We start from the raw sequence: 21,320 nt of genomic DNA on the forward strand, positions 1-21,320 counted from the left end.
GCTATAAATTGTCAATAATTATTGGAGATTAAACTATTATTATTTATCAGAGATGAGACTATTACTTTAGCTGAAATTATGAGTGTTTATGAGTTGGTGGTTCAGTCGTAGGCTATTTGGCCAACTAAATTGACTTGGTCAGATTGGGGAATTGGTCAATTGAAACCAACTGACCTTTTATGAAAATTGACCCATTCAAGTTATAGGTTTGGGTCGGTTTTCACAAAAAGGTTAGTCGGTTCAAAAGATTTAAACTTAAAAATTAAATTAAAATTTATAAATTATAGTGCAATTATTAAAAAATAAATTTAAAAATTAGATTTATTAAATAAAACATTTTAGACTAAGAAATATGAATTTTTTTTTCACTTTTTCATAATAAAATTATATTTAAAATATAAAATATTAGTATATATCCATGGTTAGGTTGTTTGATTTTGGTCTGTTTACAAATGGCCAAAGTGAAACTAATCCAATTTGGTTGAATTGGGAAATTTTTGAACTAAAGCTAACTTAAAATAATAGAAAATCGACCAACTCAGGTTGAGTTGACTAGGTTGGTCAGTTTCATAAGTTTGATGAATAAAACTAAATGAAATTAATTATTGTTGTTTTTTTTATTATTAAAAGTAGTATATAAAATATGAATAATTATTAATTATTTAAAAAGTTGAAAATATAAAATAATTGTATATGTGTTTCTATTAGTGTTTGTTTTGCCATTAGGCACATGATTTTTTATTTTAAAAATACCTTTAATACTTTTTTATATAGAAAACAAAATTGGCTAAATATAGCCAATAAAGTGGTTGCCTTAAAGGCAAAAATGATATTTTTGTTTCTATTTTCTTTTGATTAAATTTATTTAAATGAACATTAGGGTTAACACTATAATTTTTCACTAATACCTAATGAAAGACTAATTAAATCCATTGCAAATTATAAGTGGTATTTTAGTAAAATACTAATTATAAGGTAGATTTTAATAAATCTATAAAACTATAAAGATATTTAATAAATAGCACTTTCTATTATTTATCTTTTACTTAATAAATCTCATGCCTTACACGGGAATTGCAAAGCATGGCCCGACCAAGAATCATAACAATCGATTTGGGCTGTCATTTTTCAGCATACCGTCCGTGTGGGGTTTACCTCGAAAAGCCACAGTCCACAGAAGCCACTGCGCGTCATCCTTCCCGTCGCGTGGACACCGGCAGCTTCTCTGAAGCTGCTCATTGCCCAAAGGTTTTTAGTGGCTTTCATGCGAGCTTTTTCTCTTTTAAAAAAGAGCGAGCTTTTAATTAGAACCGTTGGATCTACAGATCAATTTCAGCAACTTAATGGCGTTATGTGCGATGTTCCTCCCATTAATTGGATCTGGATGATCACAGGGCTCAGATTTATCGCTAGCTGTAAAATGCCAACAATCATCAGGATCAGATGATTCAGAACTCAGAAAGCCACTAATAATAGAGGGAAGAGGTTCTAGGTCATAGAAGGATCAAGTCAACAATCAGATAACTAGAATAACCTACCACTGTCTGATTTGTTGAACTTTTGAGGATCAATATTTAGGTTGGTTGATTGTACGGTTCAGAAGAGAAGGATCCACTGAGGAAGATGGAGCAGTGGCACACCATTTTCATATCGTAGGAATTCTTGGATAAACTTCCGCCGTTACCTGAACGTGAAGTAAACTGTTGGCGAAGGCTTGCATATTTTGTTCCTTCGACTTCAATCGATTGTTTACCAAAAAATCTTCAATCAATCAATTATTAAAAATTACCTGGGATCAAGTCCCCGCTGCCAGGTTGGGGGGTTAAGGTAGGAAGGGGGTGGGCAACCCCCGTTGATGTGTAGCCGGTAGCCCCATGAAAGCCAAATAAATAAATAAATATATAAAAATTAATAACTAAACGTTACAAATAACATTAAAATAAATAAATAAAGAGAGAAAAAAGTAAAAACATATTGATCTTCGCTTGCCTCAAAAACCTTGAGGACAACATTCGAGGGTTTTTAATTTCTTCTTCGATTGGTGATTTTGGGCGTTTCGGCATCTGTTTATATTTTCTCACTCATTTCCAACAAAGCCATTATTGATTTCAGAATTCAGACCATAATCCCTGGCTCTCGCCATCCGTAAGTCGGCTTTTCTTTATATACGCAAGCTGGTTGTCATTCTCTCTGATTCTTGGAGAAGGGTTGGTTCAAGTTACGGGCTTTCAGATTGCTTTGCCAAATTCGTGGCAGATCTATTATTTCCTTTCTATACTCCTACCCAGCTTAGCCTGTGTAATTTTTTGATCAGAAAATCATTTTAATTGCCTGGTTCTGGGGCGAAAGCACTTTTTTTTTTTTTTTCTTGTAGAAATCACAGTTCATCGAATTTTTCTTGCCAAGGTCCTCTGGTGGACTTTTAGTTGTTTGTCACGCAACATTTAATCCGATTCTCGGGCTCATCTTTTGGAGATTTTGAATAGAACATCAGTATCTCGTATACTCAACAAGTAATCGTGTTCTAGGGTTTCTCCTGGGGATTCCAAGGCACTTTCATCGACTTGTAGTATTTGGCAATAGGTTGAGGGGAAGAGATGAGTACTCCTAAAAGAAGAAACTTCCAGATAGAGGCCTTTAAACATCGGGTGGTGGTGGATCCCAAGTACGCAGAGAAGACATGGAAAATACTAGAGCATGCAATCCACGAGATATATAATCACAATGCCAGCGGGCTCAGTTTTGAAGAGCTTTACAGGTTCTGCTTCTTTGTTTAAGCCTATAATTTATTTTCGCGATCCTTGATATTGTGTTGGATGAATATTACATAATTCAGACATGTAATTCGCATATGAGAGTTTCCTTCTTTCTTTTTCCTCCATGATATCTATCTGTGATTACTGCTAATAATACTAGCTTGTTAGCATAAGTTGTTGCATGTATGCTCCCATGTTTCTCTTTTAATAAACTTCGTAAAATTTCTTTCAGTGTAATACTGAAGGCAGGAGAGCATACGTGCTGTTTAACCTGATTTTTTAGCCTTGTAGTTTGCCTCACAAATTAGTTTTTGCTGCATCGGGTTGTTATTTTTGCATGAACTTTTTATGGTTTTGGAGAGAAATCTTTATGCACGGTCCATTTCCTTCATTCACCTGGTCAGTAAATCATCTTGTTAGAAGTTTCTTTCCTCAAACTTATGTAGTTAGTAGGTTTCACTACACAATAGTCCCTTCTCTACTTTCATTTATTGAGTAAGATAACAAAGCATTTATCCTTGGTCTATGTAGTTGTGGGGGCTACTAAGTTTATTCATGGAATTTTTGGAATCACCTTCCTTATTTCTTCAGTGTGGTCTTGTTATTTAGACTGTGTTTGGCAAGAGCTCAAATGAAATTTTTTTCAGTACAAATGCAAACAGTTCGGTACATTTAACCTCTATCTGCTTTGTACTGAACAAATTTGCATTTACACTTGCCAAACACAGCCTTATGGTAAATTTTCTCGAAGGTCATTGTCTGAAAGAAACTCCAGAAATTTTGAGAAGAAAGGTGTGTCTGTTAATTAGTGAATTAAAAACAAGGTTGATCTCCTGTCTTGGTGTCCATAATCTTTTCATGGGGAAGCATGTTGACTCTGTTTTTGGCAAAAGTTTACTTTTCGTATAATCATTGGTTGTTTTATTTGCATATTCCCAGTGTACAGGTCCTTGGTATCCATGGGGTAGCCATTCCTTCTCCTGTTTTTTGAATAAATATGCTTAATCTTTCTCCAATAATAAAAGAGAACCTAGAAGGTTATGCATGTGAGTTGCCTCTTTATTGATTCCTCAAGTCAAATTGTGGCAGAAATTCTTTCTATCTTTGTTCTAGAAAGAAACAAATTTCACTAGATTTTAATAGAATAATTGCTCTATTGGAGTATAAGGAATAATGCTAGGACTGTGGATGAGATATTAGATCTATCACCTGTCACATCACTTAAAATCTTTCAGTTTGTTCATATAGGTCCAACTTGAGTGATGGATTTTTCCAAACACAATTGATTACAAGATTTTGCATATGGTTGAAGTAGAAGTGTTGAATGGGAAAAGTACTTGAAATGGATACAATTCTGTTATGAACAGGATAGGATTTTTTTTAGTAGTAACAAGAAAATTTCATTAAATAGAATAAAAGGTTACAAGTCAGTGGTGAAAGGATTTTACTCTATATCAAAACAAAGCAGGACAGATTTTCTATTGAGGACATTATAGGATCATCCATACCTGCAAAAGCATATTGGTAGTTTTGGGGTGGCCTTAGGGATGGCAATGGGGTGGGTTCGGGGAGGGTTTTGTAAATTCTAGACCCTATTTGCATCCTTAAACCTTGCAACAAGTACCTGGCCCAAAGCTCGTAGTGGTTGTTGGATTTTGAGAATCAAGCCCTCCCTGCACATGAAATGCAAAACCCTCCCCACATTCAAGGATAGGGGCGGGTTGGGTTTAGAACTTGCATCTAATTCCCTATTGTTTCTTGTTATATAGCGAAAAGTAAAATAAGACAAACAAACAACAAAAGTTCCAATTATTTTATTTAAGACATGTAAAAAGCATATAAACTTTTTTTTTTTTTTTTGGAAAATGGCAAAGTACTTTATTCATCTTAATGAGGAAAGATACAACAAGACCCAGGCCACTATATCTGCCTGGGCACAATACAAATTACAAGCTCATCCAATACTTGGAACAAAACAAAAAGGGTACATTCTGGTTTTTAAATTCCTCATTCACCGACACCCAGGAGCATAGCTTCCCCACGGTTCTCTGCACAATTTCATCCGAGCTTTTAAATTTACCACAGAAGATTCTGTTATTCCTTTCAGTCAATGGACCAAAACACAGCTGCCGGGATGGAACTCCAAACAATCTTTCCTTTCTTGCTGAGACCTTCAACTCTCCAACACATCAGCAGCTCCTTCACTGATTTAGGCATGGTCCAGCTAATCTCCAAAACCTTTAGGAAATGCCCCCAGATCAAAGAAGATACCGGACAGTGGATGCATAAGTGATCTGTAGTTTCCGCACTCTTTCCACACAAACCACATGAGAGATCCAGGATCTGAATACCTCGTCTCTCCACATTAGTCTTAGTCAGACATTTATCAAGGGCCATAGTCCATACCAGAAAATTGATCTTGGAGGGACTAGTTGGATTCCAAATCTGCCTAACAGGGAAATTCTCATGACCTGAATCACACAACTTCAGAAAAAGGGAATTGACTGAAAAGCTACCATCTGCATTCCACTTCCAAACCCATCCATCCTCTGAGTTCAAATCAATCCTCTAATTTTGGAGCAGCCCCAACAACTCCCCATACTCTTCCACCTCCCAGTCAAACAAATTTCTCCTACAAAGAGGAGTCCAAATGATAGAATCACCAGAAATGCTGAAATTTTCAGCAACTGAAGAATCTTGATTCACAGCAATTTGGAAAAGAAGAGGAAAAACATCAGCCAGTGGACCCACTACACACCAGGGATCCTTCCAAAATTTGATTCTATCTCCCTTACCATCTTTAAATCTGATTCCATCCAGAAAGAATCGAGTGCTCTTCAAGATAACTGCCTAGAGGGATCTTCTTCCATTGATATTAGGCTCCTTAGATCTCCAATCACCCCATTCCACACCATACTTTGCCGCAATAAGGCTTCTCTACCATGCATTCCTCTCAGAAGCAAATCTCCATTACCACTTGCTAAGAAGGGCAGAATTAAACTTCTTCAGCTTTCTTATTCCCAACCCACCAGCTTCCTTAGGGAGACATACTTGATCCCACTTCACAATGTGAATTTTCTTTTCATCCTCCCAACCCCTCCACAAGAAATTCCTTTGGAATTGCCCCAGTCTATTTGCAACTTTGTTTGGGATGGGGAAAAGAGACATGAAATAAGTAGGTAGGTTGGAGAGAGTACTCTTAATCAAAGTAACCCTACCCCCAAACAATAGACATTTTGCCTTCCACGAGGCCAATTTCTTCTCCATTCTCTCAATAATTGAGCACCAGATTGAGGAAGAAGAGACTTTAGCCCCGAGAGGCAATCTTAAATATTTAACCGAGAGGGAATCAATTTGACAATCCATCACATTTGCACACTCTTCTAAGTTTGAAACATGGCCCACTAGAATAATCTGGCTTTTATTCAAATTCACTTTCAGACCAGACACCACTTCAAACCAACTCAGAACCCTAAGCACTAGTTCCAATTGAGTCACAGAAGCATCAACAAAACATAAGGTATCATCTGCAAATTGCAGGATATTTACCTTTTCCTTTCAGGGGAGATTGCAAACCCATTCCATAAACCAACATCTGCAGCTTTTTTACTAAAAATATTGAGAATTTCCATGACACAGATGAACATCAAAGGGGACAGAATCTCCCTGCCTCAAACCCCTAGATCTCCCAAAGAAACCCGTGGATTGACCATTAATTAGGATTGAAAATTTTGGTGTCTTAATGCAAACTCTGATCCAATTTCTCCATTTTTGCCCAAAGTTCATTCTGTCCAACACACGATCCAGACAATTCCAGTTGATGAAATCATATGCTTTCTCAATATCAAGTTTACACATCACACCCGGAATTCCCTCTTCTTCTTCTAGAATCAATTAGCTCATTAGCAATTAGAATTGAGTCCACCATTTGCCTCCTTGGAACAAATGCACTTTGGTTATTGGAGATTATACTGCCTAACACTCCTTTCATTCTTTTTGCCAGGACTTTAGCCAAGATTTTGTAAAAACAGTGCAAAAGACTGATTGGCCTAAAATCCTTAATATTTATAGCCCCTTCAATTTTTTGAATGAGAGTAATAAATGTGGCATTCAAGCTTCTTTACAACGATGCATTTGAATGAAATGCCTGGAGCACTTTCATCAAATCTTCTTTTACAAAGTTCTAGCACTTCAGGTAGAAAAGATTTGTGAGTCCATCTAAACTATCAATTATTCTTCACATAAAATTCAAAAGATTATTAAATTTAACACCTAATACCAAGCTCATATGCTGTCCAACAATATGTGGGTTGGGGAGGGTTGGGTTTAGACTAATGCCCACCCCATCGAGGTGGGTACCCGTTGGGTAGGGAAGAAATTGCCATCCCTAGCCTCAGTACTGATCACTGAGAAGCTGGAATATGACTAAATTTGCTACATAAGTTCCAACCAAAGTGAAACTGTAAAAAGTTTTAGGCCACTGTCGAAACCATATGCCCCATATTCGGTGTATTGTATCATATCAGTAGGTGGCCAATACAACTTTTTTAAGGCTTTCCCCTGTAGGGGTTGGTTTAAATGTTAAACAATGTTCAAACCCGTCCTTCAAACCTGTAGGGGTCGGTTTGGTATTTTAAAAAAACCAAAGGTACCGGTTCGGTTTTGGTTAACCAATATAAAAAACCAGAGGTTAATCGAACTGACCGGTATACATATATTTCTATATATTTTATGCATATTTATGTATATTATATATATTTATATTTTCTATATAATATAAATTAATAAATATGCATTATGTATAAATATATATTTATAATATTTAATATATTATTTATTTTTTAAGATATAATATTTTATATACATTTCTAGTTTTTATTATATATTTATATATTTTTATAATATATATTGTAAATATAAAAACTGACAAACCGAACCGACAGTTAATTGAACCAGTAAACTGACCGGCTTTGGTTCAATATTGGCTACCAGTTTTCTAGAAACTGGTAATACCGGTTTGTTTATCTCTGTACCTGGTTTAGCGAAGTATGGAGTAGGTAGGGTTGATAGTGTAAGATTTTAGAGGAACTTGGTGGGCCGCTAGGCTCGCTACTGCAGTAATTTCACAGTCTTTGTTCCATTTCTTGCATCAGAGATGTAGTTTCTTGTGTTTCTTTTTCTGACCCATGCTTTTTATGGTATTTTAGTTCTCTATGTAGGAATTTGGCTATATTAGGTCTCTCTGTTATGGTTGATGGAGGTTTTCATTTTCTTAGTTCATAAGCATTTTCCCCTCATTCTCCTTTCTCATTTCTTCAAGGTAGGGTTGATGCTTGGTCTGTCGAGTTTGATATCTGACCGCATTTTCTCCTCATTCTCCTTTCTTCAAGGCTTTGTTGCAATATCTTGCCTGCTATATTTTCCCCCTTAGGTACGGTTACTTTTGAGTGTTCTAATTCCCCCAAGATTTAGTTTTTGAGTGGGAGACAGCTGTCAAGATGACTCCTGGAACATGCTTCAAAGGAGGATGAAGATGGCTAAGGTCCCTTCATAGTATGGAGTTGAAAAAAAACCTCTCGTGCTTTTCTGGCGTCTTGCACTTTTAAAACACTGTTTTCAAGTTATCCAAACAATTTTGTAACATATCAGGGGTTCAAAATAATGTTTAATTGAAAGATTAAGAAGCAAGAAAAGATCCTAACATCGATTAATTAACTAACTTATAAAACTTGCTAGAACCTACCCAAAATTGGCCAGTGCTTGAGTATTTGGTCCTGCTTTCGTGTTGATATTTCTACTGTTGTGCAGTAAGTATTTATGCTTAATACTTACTTCCTTTATTGTTATAAAGTGGTATATTACAACTAAATACGAGTGATGATTTCTATGGTGGTCCTTTAGGAACTGTGGCTTTCTGTTATTTTCCTTTTACTTAAACACAAAAATAAAAGCAAAATATGATTTGCAACTGTGGTTTGATTCATGTGATATATTGTTTTATATCTATGTTAAGGGTTGAAAATGACACAATGTTTATGCACCATGAAGCAACTCTATAAACACTATTTGTCACCCCTTTGCCCTCTCGCCCCACAATATGTGGTTCACAACTTTATGTGGACTAGTTTATCCAATTACAAGTACAAAAATAGTATGCTTTGTTTTTTTAAAATTCTTTTAATGTTTTTTAGCATAGCACTTCTCATGCATTCTTCTTTGTTCTCTTGATGTGTTTAACATTTCTTGCAAAAATCAATACAAGAAATTTCTAGTTATTGTTATGATTGTATCACATTTGAGAATGCCAGTATTACTGTCATCATTGCACACTCCTTCCACTTCATTTGTTGTTGTTCTAAGATTGGATTTATTTTTTGTTTGGAGAACCATTCAGTATCCCTATTACTACTATAAGTATGGCAGTACACAACTGGTTGAAATTCTTTTGAAACTAATAATAAATATTTGTAGACTGAATGCCGATATTCTAGACCAAAAACATCTTGATTGGATGTGGCTAACCATCAAATAAATGGATTTTTTTTTCCAAACAATACAGCCCTTGTTTTCTTGGACTTGTAGTTGGTTAATTCATCCAATTGGATTGATTTTTGGAGCAAAAAGATCTTTGGTTTATACATTACAAGCTGAACATGTTTTTTTTTTTTTGAAACAAGGTAAGGTAGTTTCATTAAAGATGAGATAAAAGTACAAGAGGATCCCCCCAAAAACCAGACTTTGGGGAAAGATCAACAGTACAAATTCCACAAATTCTCAAAGGACAATCTAGCCCCCAGATGAGAGAAGACCTGAAACCCCTTTACAGCTGAGATCCAAGAGAGCAATTTTCCAAATGTAAATGCAATCAGATCTTCTGGTTCTTTGGACAGATTTTGAAAACTGAACATGTTGGATTATTGAATATGTTCATTTATTTTATGTTACTATTGGTAGTATCTTAATTGTAGGCTATAGTTATCCAAGAGCTATCTATTGCATGCCCTTTTTTGTTTTTAATTTTTCCTCCATTTTTCATCTACATCTCTGTGTGTTGGGGGTCTGATTAATCTGATTTGTTCTAGACTTTGGTAGCCCCAGTATGGTTGCTTTAACAGGAGTGCCTCTTTCCTTATGACCCACAACTCTTAGACCTTCATCGGTTCATCCTTGTTCTTGTTTTGAGGGATGGTGTTTCTTGCTAGGTATAAAATATATGCAAGAGAAAGAAAAGGGCAGCAGAAATTTTGCAAGCACTTTTCATTCTCTTCATAGTATGTCCCCTTACCCTCTATTTAATCTGCATTCTCTGGTTTGAACTTAATATTATTCCAAAATAGCTGATTCAACTAAATTATCCCTTCTCAAATGCTTACCCCATAAGATAGGTGTATCTTGCAGAAAGTAGTAATTGAATCCCTTTCCAAATGTTTACCCCATTCTCTGGTTGGAAACATTTTTTATCACTCCTAATGGTTTGAAACATTGCAGAAAGTGGTAATTGAAATTCTTGTTTGTTCTAGTATAATTTGTTTCCAAACATGGTGTCATTATGTTCTAATGGTCTTTATCAATCCCTTACATATCTGCAGTGTGAGATCTTGTTTCAGGGCACATGATTAGGGGTGGCAATTTCCAACCCAACCCGTTAAACCCACCCATTTATTAACGGGTTGGGTTGTATCTTTTTAGTGCTGGGTCAGTAGTGGGTTGGTTCTCCAAATAAAAGGAGACTTAACGGATTGGGTTACAGGTATCCATTAACAGATTAGGAATTTTCAATTTTTTTCTGCTTTCCTTTCTTTTCCACATCTCTCTCCCCCTCCCCCCCTCTCTCTCTCTCTCCTCCGAACCCTAATCCGTGATTGAAAATCTCAGCGAGTGATTTTCTAACCCAACCTTACCCCCCTCTCTCAATGAGTTAGATGACCCTAATCCAAACCCTAACCAACACTAACTCAGCAGCAGCAATCCCTCCATACGTGAACCAAAGCTGCTACAATGATGACACAGGGCTGATTTATTTATTTCTGTTATGCTCTGTTCTATATTTTTTAGCTTTGTTCAGTTGCAACAATATGGACAAGTCTGCACTCGTCCCCAAACAGAGTGTGATGTGCTTCAGACATGTGGAAGATCAGAGGTGATGTCATGAACTCACAAAACTACCAGGGCATCCTTCCATGAATCTTATTTCTTCAAGTTCACAGGCAAAATCAGAGGTGATGTCATGGCATTTGTTGGCCCTGGTAAAAGAAGATACTCCTTTTCTAGCCAATAGAATCCAGACAACCTGAAGTTCTATAATTTCTGTTATATTTTTATAATGTTTATACTTATAATTTTTTATTTTCTGAGATTTATATACATATTTTTGTAGTTTCTTTTTGTCTTTGATTTTCTGTAATTTTTGCTATATTTTCTTTTGCAGCTTCTGTTATCAGTTATATTGGAATGTTTTGCAGTATTTTTTTTTGTTATTTTCTACATTTCTGTGTTTTCTCTATAACTTTTGCCTTTTCTTTTGCAATTTATGTTATTTTGGTGGCGTTTCTATATTTTCTGTAATTTTTATAATTTTCTTCATTTTTCATGTTTCTGTAATTTATGTTTTCTGGGTTTTCTTTCTTTTTGGTAATTTATATTAATTTTCTTCATTTTTTGTGTTTATGTAATTTTGGCTATATTTTTGCAATTTTAATTATTTTCTATATTTATGTTCTTCTGTAATTTTTTGCATGTTCTATGTTTTATAATTTCTGTATTTTTCTACAGTTCATGCTTGTGTCGTTCAATGAGTAAAAGATTCATGGGTTGGGCGGGTTGGGTTGGGTTTAGGTGGGTTTAGGTTCAACCCAGCCCATTTCATTTTATATAAATGGGTCATAAATGGATTGACAGGTTAGATGGGTTGGGTTGAAGCTCGACCCAAACCCAACCCACCCAAACCTGTCCGATTGGCACACCTACACATGATAGTGCAACATTCCTTGCAGTGGTATTTTGGTTGATAGAGTGGTATGATGTGCTTTCTTAGGTGGTCTTTGGAAGTTTGATTAGATCTTATTAGGATTAGAAGTTGTCTTTATGTCTGAATGGTATATGATGTGTGTTCTTGTTATTATGAAAGTTCAACAGGTTTAAAGGAGTATAGATTACACTTGCACTGACTAATAAGTGATACAGATTTCTAGTGATCAGAACGAATTTGATATATATTTGAGCTTACAAAAGGACACTAGAAGGGGTATAACCACTTGTTTCTTTTGAGACATAAATGGCAATATTGTGGACTTTCAAAACCACTTCGGTAAATATGTAGATTTGTTCTAGCCAGAATATTGCTTCTATACCTGTTGCATTGCCCTTCTCTCACAAGTCTAATTTTCTAGAGCATTTATTTTTTTGCATATTGAGTACATAAGGTATAACCTGTGCAATAGATGGATGTAACCTGTGGACTGCCTTCCTGTTGCATAATTAGTCTTACTCTTGCATTGAAGAACTTTGTGTTCTGATATGGCTTCCAATTATGAATTCAGGAATGCTTACAATATGGTGCTGCACAAATTTGGAGAGAAGCTGTACTCAGGACTTGTGACAACTATGACATCGCATCTAAAAGAAATATCAAAATCAATAGAGGCAGCCCAAGGAAGTTTATTTTTGGAAGAGCTTAATAGAAAATGGGCAGATCATAACAAGGCATTGCAGATGATCCGAGATATATTGATGTACATGGACAGGACTTTTATTCCCAGTACACACAAGACCCCCGTTCATGAGCTTGGTTTGAACCTTTGGAGGGACAATATCATCCACTCAAGCAAAATTGAGAATAGACTTCGTGATACACTTCTTGAACTTGTCCACAGAGAACGGACTGGTGAAGTTATAAATCGAGGGTTGATGAGAAATATAATAAAGATGCTAATGGAATTAGGTTCTTCTGTCTATCAAGAAGATTTTGAGAAGCCATTTCTTGAGGTCTCCTCCAATTTCTACAGTCTTGAGTCTCAGCAGTTTATAGAGTGCTGTGATTGTGGCGATTATCTTAAGAAAGCTGAGAGACGTCTAAATGAAGAAATGGAGAGAGTATCACACTATTTGGATGCCAAGAGTGAAGCTAAGATAACTAATGTGGTGGAAAAAGAGATGATTGCAAACCACATGCAGAGATTAGTGCACATGGAGAACTCGGGCCTGGTGAGCATGCTTGTGGATGACAAGTATGATGATTTGAAGAGAATGTACAGCTTGTTTCGCCGCGTTCCTGATGGGCTCTTGACTATAAGAGATGTCATGACTGCGCATATTCGGGAAACCGGCAAACAGTTAGTTACTGACCCAGAGAGATTAAAGGATCCTGTGGACTTTGTCCAGAGGCTCCTAGATGAAAAAGATAAACATGATAAGATAATCAGCTTGGCCTTCAGCAATGACAAGACATTCCAGAATGCTTTGAATTCCTCCTTTGAGTACTTCATTAACTTGAATCCAAGGTCCCCTGAGTTTATTTCCTTGTTTGTAGATGACAAGCTCCGTAAAGGCTTGAAGGGTGTGAGTGAGGAGGATGTAGAGATCATCCTGGACAAGGTGATGATGCTATTCCGTTACTTACAAGAGAAGGATGTTTTTGAGAAATACTACAAGCAACACCTAGCGAAGCGGCTCTTGTCAGGAAAAACTGTATCTGATGATGCTGAGAGAAGTCTGATTGTTAAGCTGAAGACAGAATGTGGATATCAATTTACTTCCAAATTGGAGGGTATGTTCACAGACATGAAGACATCTCAGGATACAATGCAAGGTTTCTATGCTAACCAGGCTGCTGACACTGGGGATAGCCCTACACTTGCAGTCCAAGTTCTCACAACAGGGTCTTGGCCAACCCAACCGAGTGCCGCTTGTAACCTGCCAGCTGAGATACTGGGGGTGTGTGAGAAATTCCGAACCTATTATCTCGGAACACACACTGGGAGGAGATTATCATGGCAAACAAATATGGGGACAGCTGATCTCAAAGCGACATTTGGGAAGGGTCAGAAGCATGAGTTGAATGTTTCTACGTATCAGATGTGTATCCTCATGTTGTTCAATAACAGTGATAGGTTGAGCTATAAGGAGATTGAGCAGGCCACTGAGATACCAGCCTCAGATTTGAAGAGGTGCATGCAGTCCTTGGCATGTGTGAAGGGGAAGAATGTCCTTAGGAAGGAGCCCATGAGCAAGGACATTGGTGAAGATGATACCTTCTTCTTCAATGACAAGTTCACAAGCAAGTTCTACAAGGTGAAGATAGGTACTGTAGTTGCACAAAAGGAGTCTGAGCCAGAAAAGCAGGAGACCCGACAGAGGGTTGAAGAAGACAGGAAGCCCCAGATTGAGGCCGCAATTGTGAGGATCATGAAATCGAGGCGTGTCTTGGATCACAACAACATTGTTGCTGAGGTCACAAAGCAGTTGCAATCACGGTTCCTGCCCAATCCTGTTGTCATCAAGAAACGGATTGAGTCCCTCATTGAACGGGAGTTCTTGGAAAGGGACAAAACAGACAGGAAATTGTATCGATATCTTGCCTGAAAGCACTACTTTGCTGTTTTCTTTTCTCCTGTCAGGGCTAGGCCTTGCAGGTAGTTGTATTCTCCATTTGGTAAGTGAAAATGTCATTGAATTACTGCAGTCCATGGTGTTCCTTGAATATTTTTCTTATGCCTTCCTGCTCTGCTCTACTTCATTTGTTTTTCCTTAAATGCTATAATTTATTATCCTATCTTGTAAGTTAGGAGTTGCTCGGGATTGGTTGATTAACTGGAACTATATTTGGGGCAAGGTTAATGACAGGAACAATATATGTGAGGAATCCTGGCCTTGGGTTGGCCAAGCTGTCTTTGAAGCTGGTGGCCTCAAAAACATGCTATTATGCATTCGGCATTGTAAGGCCTGACATGATTCAAAGTATTGATACATTGTATTGTACCATTGTATTGGTTTTCAGGGCCACTGAAACTCTATATGCTAGGATTTAGGAGGTTTCTATAAGTATAAACACATTAGGACACCTTTTAACCGATGTTCAAAATATTGTTATGTATCAGTGAACCCACTGAAACGCCATATTAAAGAGATTTTGTGGGACCCCTAGGTTTAATCATTACACCTCTCCCTATCTTACCTAAATCCTGAAACATGGAGCATTGAAAGTTAGAAAAAGGGTGTATAGAATGCTAGATCATGCTTTGATAATTTGGACCTTGCCCTTTACCATTTTTCTGATTTATCTTTTAAATACCGGACTGAAAAAGATCTAGTATTTCCATTTGAAAACTTGCGACAAGCGTGTATTTTTATTTCATGGAGGCAAATCTTAAACTTTATTAATAACTTAATCATATGCACATCCATGTGAGATTCAGATTTCTGAAAAAGTTATTTCTGATTTTATTTTCAAGCGTTATAAGTTAAAGTATGAGCAATAGTATTTTGCTCTCTGTCTACATGTTGCATGCAAAACTTCTTGAAAATCTTTTATAATGCCATCAGCTTGGTCTTCTAATTGAAGTTCAGTCCTTGATCTTTGTTGTTGAGGAAGTTACTGTAGAAGCTTCCTTGCATCAGAAAATGCCACTATTTCCTTGATATTCTTCAAACAAGCTGCTTCCAATCCTCTGATGAGGGCCCGCCATTCTCCATCTGTGCGCCCCCTTGCCTTGCATTGTTCACCTGCTGCTGTGAATGCTTTACAAGATCTATTCATTAGAACATAGCCAGTTGCTGTTGCACCAGTAGTAGGCCATAAAGGATCCATCTACGTATAAGTACTCAAGTAGAACTCTGATCTGTTTATTTGCAGATTTTGGCTGTTATTTTGCTATTTCTCTGTACTGTTTTTTTGTGTGTTCAAATAGTCTTTGATTGTGAAAAACTGCAACATTTGCCTTTTTTTTTTCTGATTTTGACAGAAAACGTAATTTGGTTTCTTGCCATTTCCTCAAACCATTTCATGTATGAGTTTATTCCCCACTGTTGTAGGAGCTACACCCAGTCGCAAACGCATCCGTATGGCTTGAGCAGAATTTCAAGAAAAGATGAGATAATTTAGGGGGTGTTCAACAGACGGTTTTGCTTTTTGAAAACAATTAACAACTGCCACGTTAGCAACACACACCAGAAAGCTTTCCATTTTTGGGCTGTTACAGAATTGGAGTGGGAGGCATAAAAGTTGACAGCCTTGAGGCTGTTAAAGAAATTGTAAAATTAAGATTAGAACCCTGTACTGGTCTAACCATGATTTCCAAACCGTTGTTGACCTGGACAGTCGGACCATTCGGCCTGGAAACTGTCCAGTCAACTAGTATCTTGCCAAAAACCATCGATTTGGTCAGCTACCCACTGACCCTGGCGGTTGAACTGTCTACCTGTTTGACCTGGGCATGGTTTGGGCCTTTTTCTATTTTAATTAAGTTTTATTTATTATTTATTTATTTTTTAATTGCAATGGGTCACCCATTTGGACGGGGTGGTCAAACCACTGACCCAGAAACCAGTGAAGATTCGGACCTTTCTAATCTCTATCCTTAGCCAATTGCGGAATATGAGGAAGTTGTTAAAAAATGATGATGACCTATGCCACCGGTCTTTTCTCCATGATCACTATCATAGATAAAAAAGTATTGATTATTCCGAATTTTTTGACAATTTCCATAGGCTGTTCCAACATTCTATAGGAAATTATAAAATAATTATAAATGATTTTTTATATGTTTTAAATGATTTTCATTATAGAAAATAAATATAAATGGATTTATCAAACTCATTGATCCAATAATAATAATGTATTCATGTGTTTTGTAGTTAACTTTTAGTATATTGAAAGCTCAAACATTGTTTGATTCAAAGTTTAAAACATTTGTTTGATGTGTTATTTGTAAAATTATTATTTGAGATGTATATGTTCTAGATTTCCTGTACCGTTGATTGTTATATCTCTCTTCATATAAGCTATGAAAGTTTGAATTTTTTTATGTGATTATAATTTTTTTCATAATTATTTTAACTCTAGATTTATTATTATTGATGTTTTGTAAGTTTCCCCAATATATCCAGAAGTATACATCTCTTTCTGTCGTGTCGTATCCATGTATTTTCAAAGCGTATTGTAATACGTATCTGTATCTAAGATTACTAACATGATACACCATTCTAATACTTTGAACCTTGGCCCTAATAAATCAAAGAAACTGGCACTCAGTGCAATGATACCAAACACCACCTTAGGATGATTGGATGATTGTGAATTTACATTAGGGTAAAAGAGTTAGGCCATGTTTGGGAGTGCTTATTTAAAATAAGTGCTTATTTGGGCCATTAAACACTTATTGGTATTTGGGAAATAAGTGCTTATTTTAAAAATAAGGACTTATTTTTTAAGTTTAAATTTCCAGTTTTTTTTAAGTGTTTATACAATAAGTACTTATTCAATTTTTATTCTTCTAAAATTATCCCTAATTGAATTTTAAAATATCACTTATATAAAATTATCCCTAATTGAACTTTATAAAAGTAATTTAATGAAAACACTTCTATAAAAACACTTTTATAAAAATACTTTTACGAAAACACTTTTAAGAAAGTATTTTTATGAAAGTACTTTTATGAGAACACTTTATAAAAGTATTTTCATAAAAGTGCTTTTGTAAGGATACTTTCTCAAGTGTTTGCTTTTGTAAAAGTTTTTTCATAAAGTATTTTTATAAAAGTGATTTCATAAAAGTATTTTTATAAAATTTCTTTCAAATAGCATATTTTAAAAATTTAAAAGAAAATGAATGACAAAATGGTTACAAATGCATATTTAAATGCTTATTAGAGAAAAAGACTACCAAACAGCACTTGAAAAAGTTGGGTGTCAAATGCAAAATAAGTCAAATATGCACTTGTTTTTAAGCACTTATTCAATCTTAACCTCGTGCTAAAGGTCATAGGCGAAGGAAAGAGGGAGACGAAAAGGAGGGAACCGAACAAAGCTCCTTCGTCAATTCCAAAATGCCAGACAGTTCTAGAGGGAGACGGAGAGAGAGACTTGATGCAGTGGCAGAGCAGCGGCACTCCCTTCTCCCCTCCGATCTCTGCAATTTTGACAGTTCCGACGGTCTTGACTTCCTGTTTCTTTAAATCTCCTTTTCCCTTCTAGTGAGAGATCTGAGACTATTGTTGTCTGATCTACAGTTCCAGCAGTTCCGATTTGAATTTCCGACGATTCTGACTTCTTGTTTCTTTCAATATGGTTTTACCATCTGGTGAGAGGAGACATGAGATTATTGTAGTCTGATCTACAGTTCCGGCGGTTCCAACTTCCTGTCTCTCCAGTTTGCTGATAGGAGAAACTATTTTTGTGGGGTTGTGTGAATGGCAAAGAGGTAGAAATTGGGAGAAACTATTTTCGGAGAAAGAGGAGGCAGAGCGGAGGAGAGGGTGAAATTGTTTTTTGGCTTCAAGCGAGTGACTTCTATCTAACTTCAAATCAGTGGCTCCGTCAACAACGAAGATGGGCGATCAGTCTTGCTTGGTCGAATAATGTTGATGCAGTAGTTTAAGATAACATGTAAATATTAGGGGTATAGTTAGTCAATGATAGTTTAAGAAATTTGTCCATAAAATTAAGATAGAAAATAGGTAGATAAAGTTCTAAAATTATATGATGTTGCTCACCTTTATGCATTGTTTGGTTTGAAGGAAAATATAGGGAATTTGGACTCGCTATGCTTTCTCAAAGACGTGAAATTGAAACCTCCCAGCAAGAAAATATGGAATTGATATCACCGGATACTGGCTTCTTTTTCATATGCAATGAACTTAAATATTGAATTGTACATAACATGCACGCTAAAGACAAGATTTAATCGTCTATTTGAAATACATAGTGTAAATCATTTGTTGAAGCCTTGAAGGAGGACCCTTCAAAGAGTCATAAGATATATGCATGTCTATTTTAAAAACTCAGTATGTTAAAGTCTTTTACTCTACATTTTATTGTACTGACACGGAATTTTGTTATAATTTGATGATTATTCCACAATCAGATGATTTAATTAGTTGAAGGAAGATTATTAAGGAATTTCACAAATTTTGTTCTTCTTGTGAAGCCGAACCATTCCCTAAGGAATAGAGAGACTTCTTACCATTCTGTTACAGATCTTATTGGCAACGTAAAACAATGTTAAGCTTAGATGGTGCAACTGGGGTAAACGACTATAACGTTGAATGTTTTTTTCTTTATGTTAAAGGAACCAATCCATGGTTAGTAGGAACTACATCCACACTCTGCTGACTTTACTACAAAATTTGTGAATTCAAATTAACATAGGTAAGCAGTAGTGACAGAGTCAGGAATCTTCTTTTGGAGGGATAATAAACAATTTTTTTTTAATTTTAAGAATTCAAGAAATGTTACAGAATGATCCTTAAAATTTTAGTAGGACTTTGAAGTACTTGCTCTACCCGTATAGGTAAATCTACTACTAGAGATGGAGAAGTGAAAGTTATATATTTGGGAGGACATTTTAGGGGTCATTATTAGGAATGAGAACGGGGTGGGGGTGGGGGTGCGTTTTGCATGCCTCGTCCCCAACCCCGAACTCAAATGCACTGCCCAGGACCCCTCTGGCGCTAGAAATCCCAACCCCATCCTCGTACCCTCAGGGAATAAGGATCTTTGAATTTGCCCTGCCCTGGTCATTTCAATTTGCATTTTTGTAATTTTTTTTTTCAAAACTTATCTATCATGTAATATATATATTGTGCCGGTTATTCCAACTTGCATACTGTTTCACCTTGGGGTTGGGGTGGACAAATACCATCCCACCCAATCCCCCATAGTTTTGGGTTTCCCCGAAACCTACCCCAAACCCCAATTAGTGGTCAAAACACCTGCCCCGATTGGTGGGGAGACCAGGCAGAGCCCCACGGGGACAAGCCAAATTTCCTTCTCTAGTCATTATTGATATGGAAGAATTAATCATGTATTAGTCTGTCTATGGAGGGAGTTTTGAACATTGCATAGATATTCCAGATGAACTTAAATACAATTTGAGGAAGAAAATTTAGAAGGGACATTGAAAAATGAAGGTACTACTAGATGCTCAAATCTAAAGCTTCCAAGGTAAAATAGAGACCAGTAATTAATTTACAAGATACAGCATGCAAAAAAGAGGAGCAGAGCATATGATGAAGGGTGGTGCAGCCGTTGGTAGGCCTATAAATGGATTGAATTTGAATGGAATCACGTTAGATTCGAATTTGAAATCGACTATGAGCACTAATATTCGAATTCGATTCGATATGGACGGATATTAAATCTTTGAGTTCGAATTCAGTTTCGATTATTAAATCGAATATTCGATTTGATTCAAATTCGACTAGTGGTAGTGGTGGCCAGTGAGCGGTGATGGCAATGCAGTGATGGAGAAGGAGAGAGAGAAGATGATGGTTGTCGTCGATGATGGTGGTTGCCGTTGAGACTACTATCATTGACAATGGCGGTGCGGCGAAGGAGAGATAGAGCAGTGATGGTGGTTGCCGTCGACTCGACCACTGTCACAGACGTTGCTGTTGCCTCTTGCTTGTTGGTGATGGTGGTTGTTCGAGCGACTGCGGTACTGAATCGAAATTTGAAACTGAGATAGAGGAGAAGATAGAAGAGAGCAAGATTGTGGGGTTCGCATCTGCCCCCCCATAGACTTGCCCACCAAAAACGTCCCGCAAAACCTATGCGCGACGCGTGTCATGACACATGCGCAATAGGCGCGACGCGTGCGGACTCCATTTCACGCCGTTTCCAGCACCTCCGTTAATTCTTCTCTCGCCCAAAAGGGTTTCTTCTCCCATTCTTCTTCCATTCTACTTCGAACTGAAACCCTTGGCGCCCAAAAGAGTTTCCAGCACCTCCGGTCGATTAGCTCAGACCTAATCGATTTTCTTGGCGTCCAAGTTGATGCTTTGGCTACACACTGGACGAGACCTCTTACAGGCTCTATTAAAATTCATTTTGATAGCACCACTTGCTGGGGGATTTTTCTCACTCACCTTAGCTTGTTTGAAGCTATCCAGTTTGCAATTTCTCTTGGTCCCACCAATGCTACGTTTGAAGATGATGCAGAAATTCATTTTGATAACAAGGTTACGTCGTCAAAGTTTTCGTGGGAAATAGTTAGGAACTCGAACACTTATTAATCGAAACCGGTTTTCTTTTATTTTACTTCTTACCTCCTGCTGGTATGACCGTCGGCGTCACGCGGCGGAACTCGACCGGAGGTGCTGGAAACCTTTTTGGGCGCTTTTTTGGGCGCTAGGGTTTCAATTCAAAGTAGAATGGGAGAAGAAACCCTTTTGGGCGAGAGAGGAATTAAAAGGTACTGGAAACGGCGTGAAATGGAGCCCGCACACGTTGCGCCTAGTGTGCGTGTCATGACACGCGTCTTACATAGGTTTTGTGGGACGTTTTTGGGGGCGAGTCTGTGGGGGGGGCAGATGCGAACCCAAGATTGTGTCCTATGAGACTGAAGGGAG

At 37.0% G+C, this 21,320-nt stretch overlaps 1 protein-coding gene across 8 annotated transcripts; it reads left to right on the forward strand.

Moving 5' to 3' along the window:
• The first annotated feature begins 1,765 nt into the window (after window positions 1-1,765).
• Window positions 1,766-18,831, forward strand: LOC148863121 (cullin-3A-like). 8 transcript variants are annotated; one of them, XR_016110267.1, is made up of 3 exons: window positions 1,957-2,758; window positions 12,296-14,406; window positions 18,489-18,831. XR_016110267.1 is itself a non-coding variant. In XM_088979469.1 (2 exons), the coding sequence occupies exons 1-2, from the start codon at window positions 2,598-2,600 to the stop codon at window positions 14,334-14,336; spliced, it is 2,202 nt and encodes a 733-aa protein (XP_088835595.1). In that variant the 5' UTR covers window positions 1,766-2,597; the 3' UTR covers window positions 14,337-14,435. The 8 variants fall into 8 exon arrangements, 1 of the variants encoding a protein (XP_088835595.1); XR_016110269.1 differs by having other exon boundaries at window positions 17,744-18,527; XR_016110266.1 differs by having other exon boundaries at window positions 17,749-18,527.
• Window positions 18,832-21,320: the final 2,489 nt, after the last annotated feature.

Source organism: Nelumbo lutea, chromosome 3 (assembly GCF_056320005.1).
Source record: "Nelumbo lutea isolate HS-2025 chromosome 3, American lotus-T2T, whole genome shotgun sequence".
Taxonomy (NCBI): Eukaryota; Viridiplantae; Streptophyta; class Magnoliopsida; order Proteales; family Nelumbonaceae; genus Nelumbo; species Nelumbo lutea.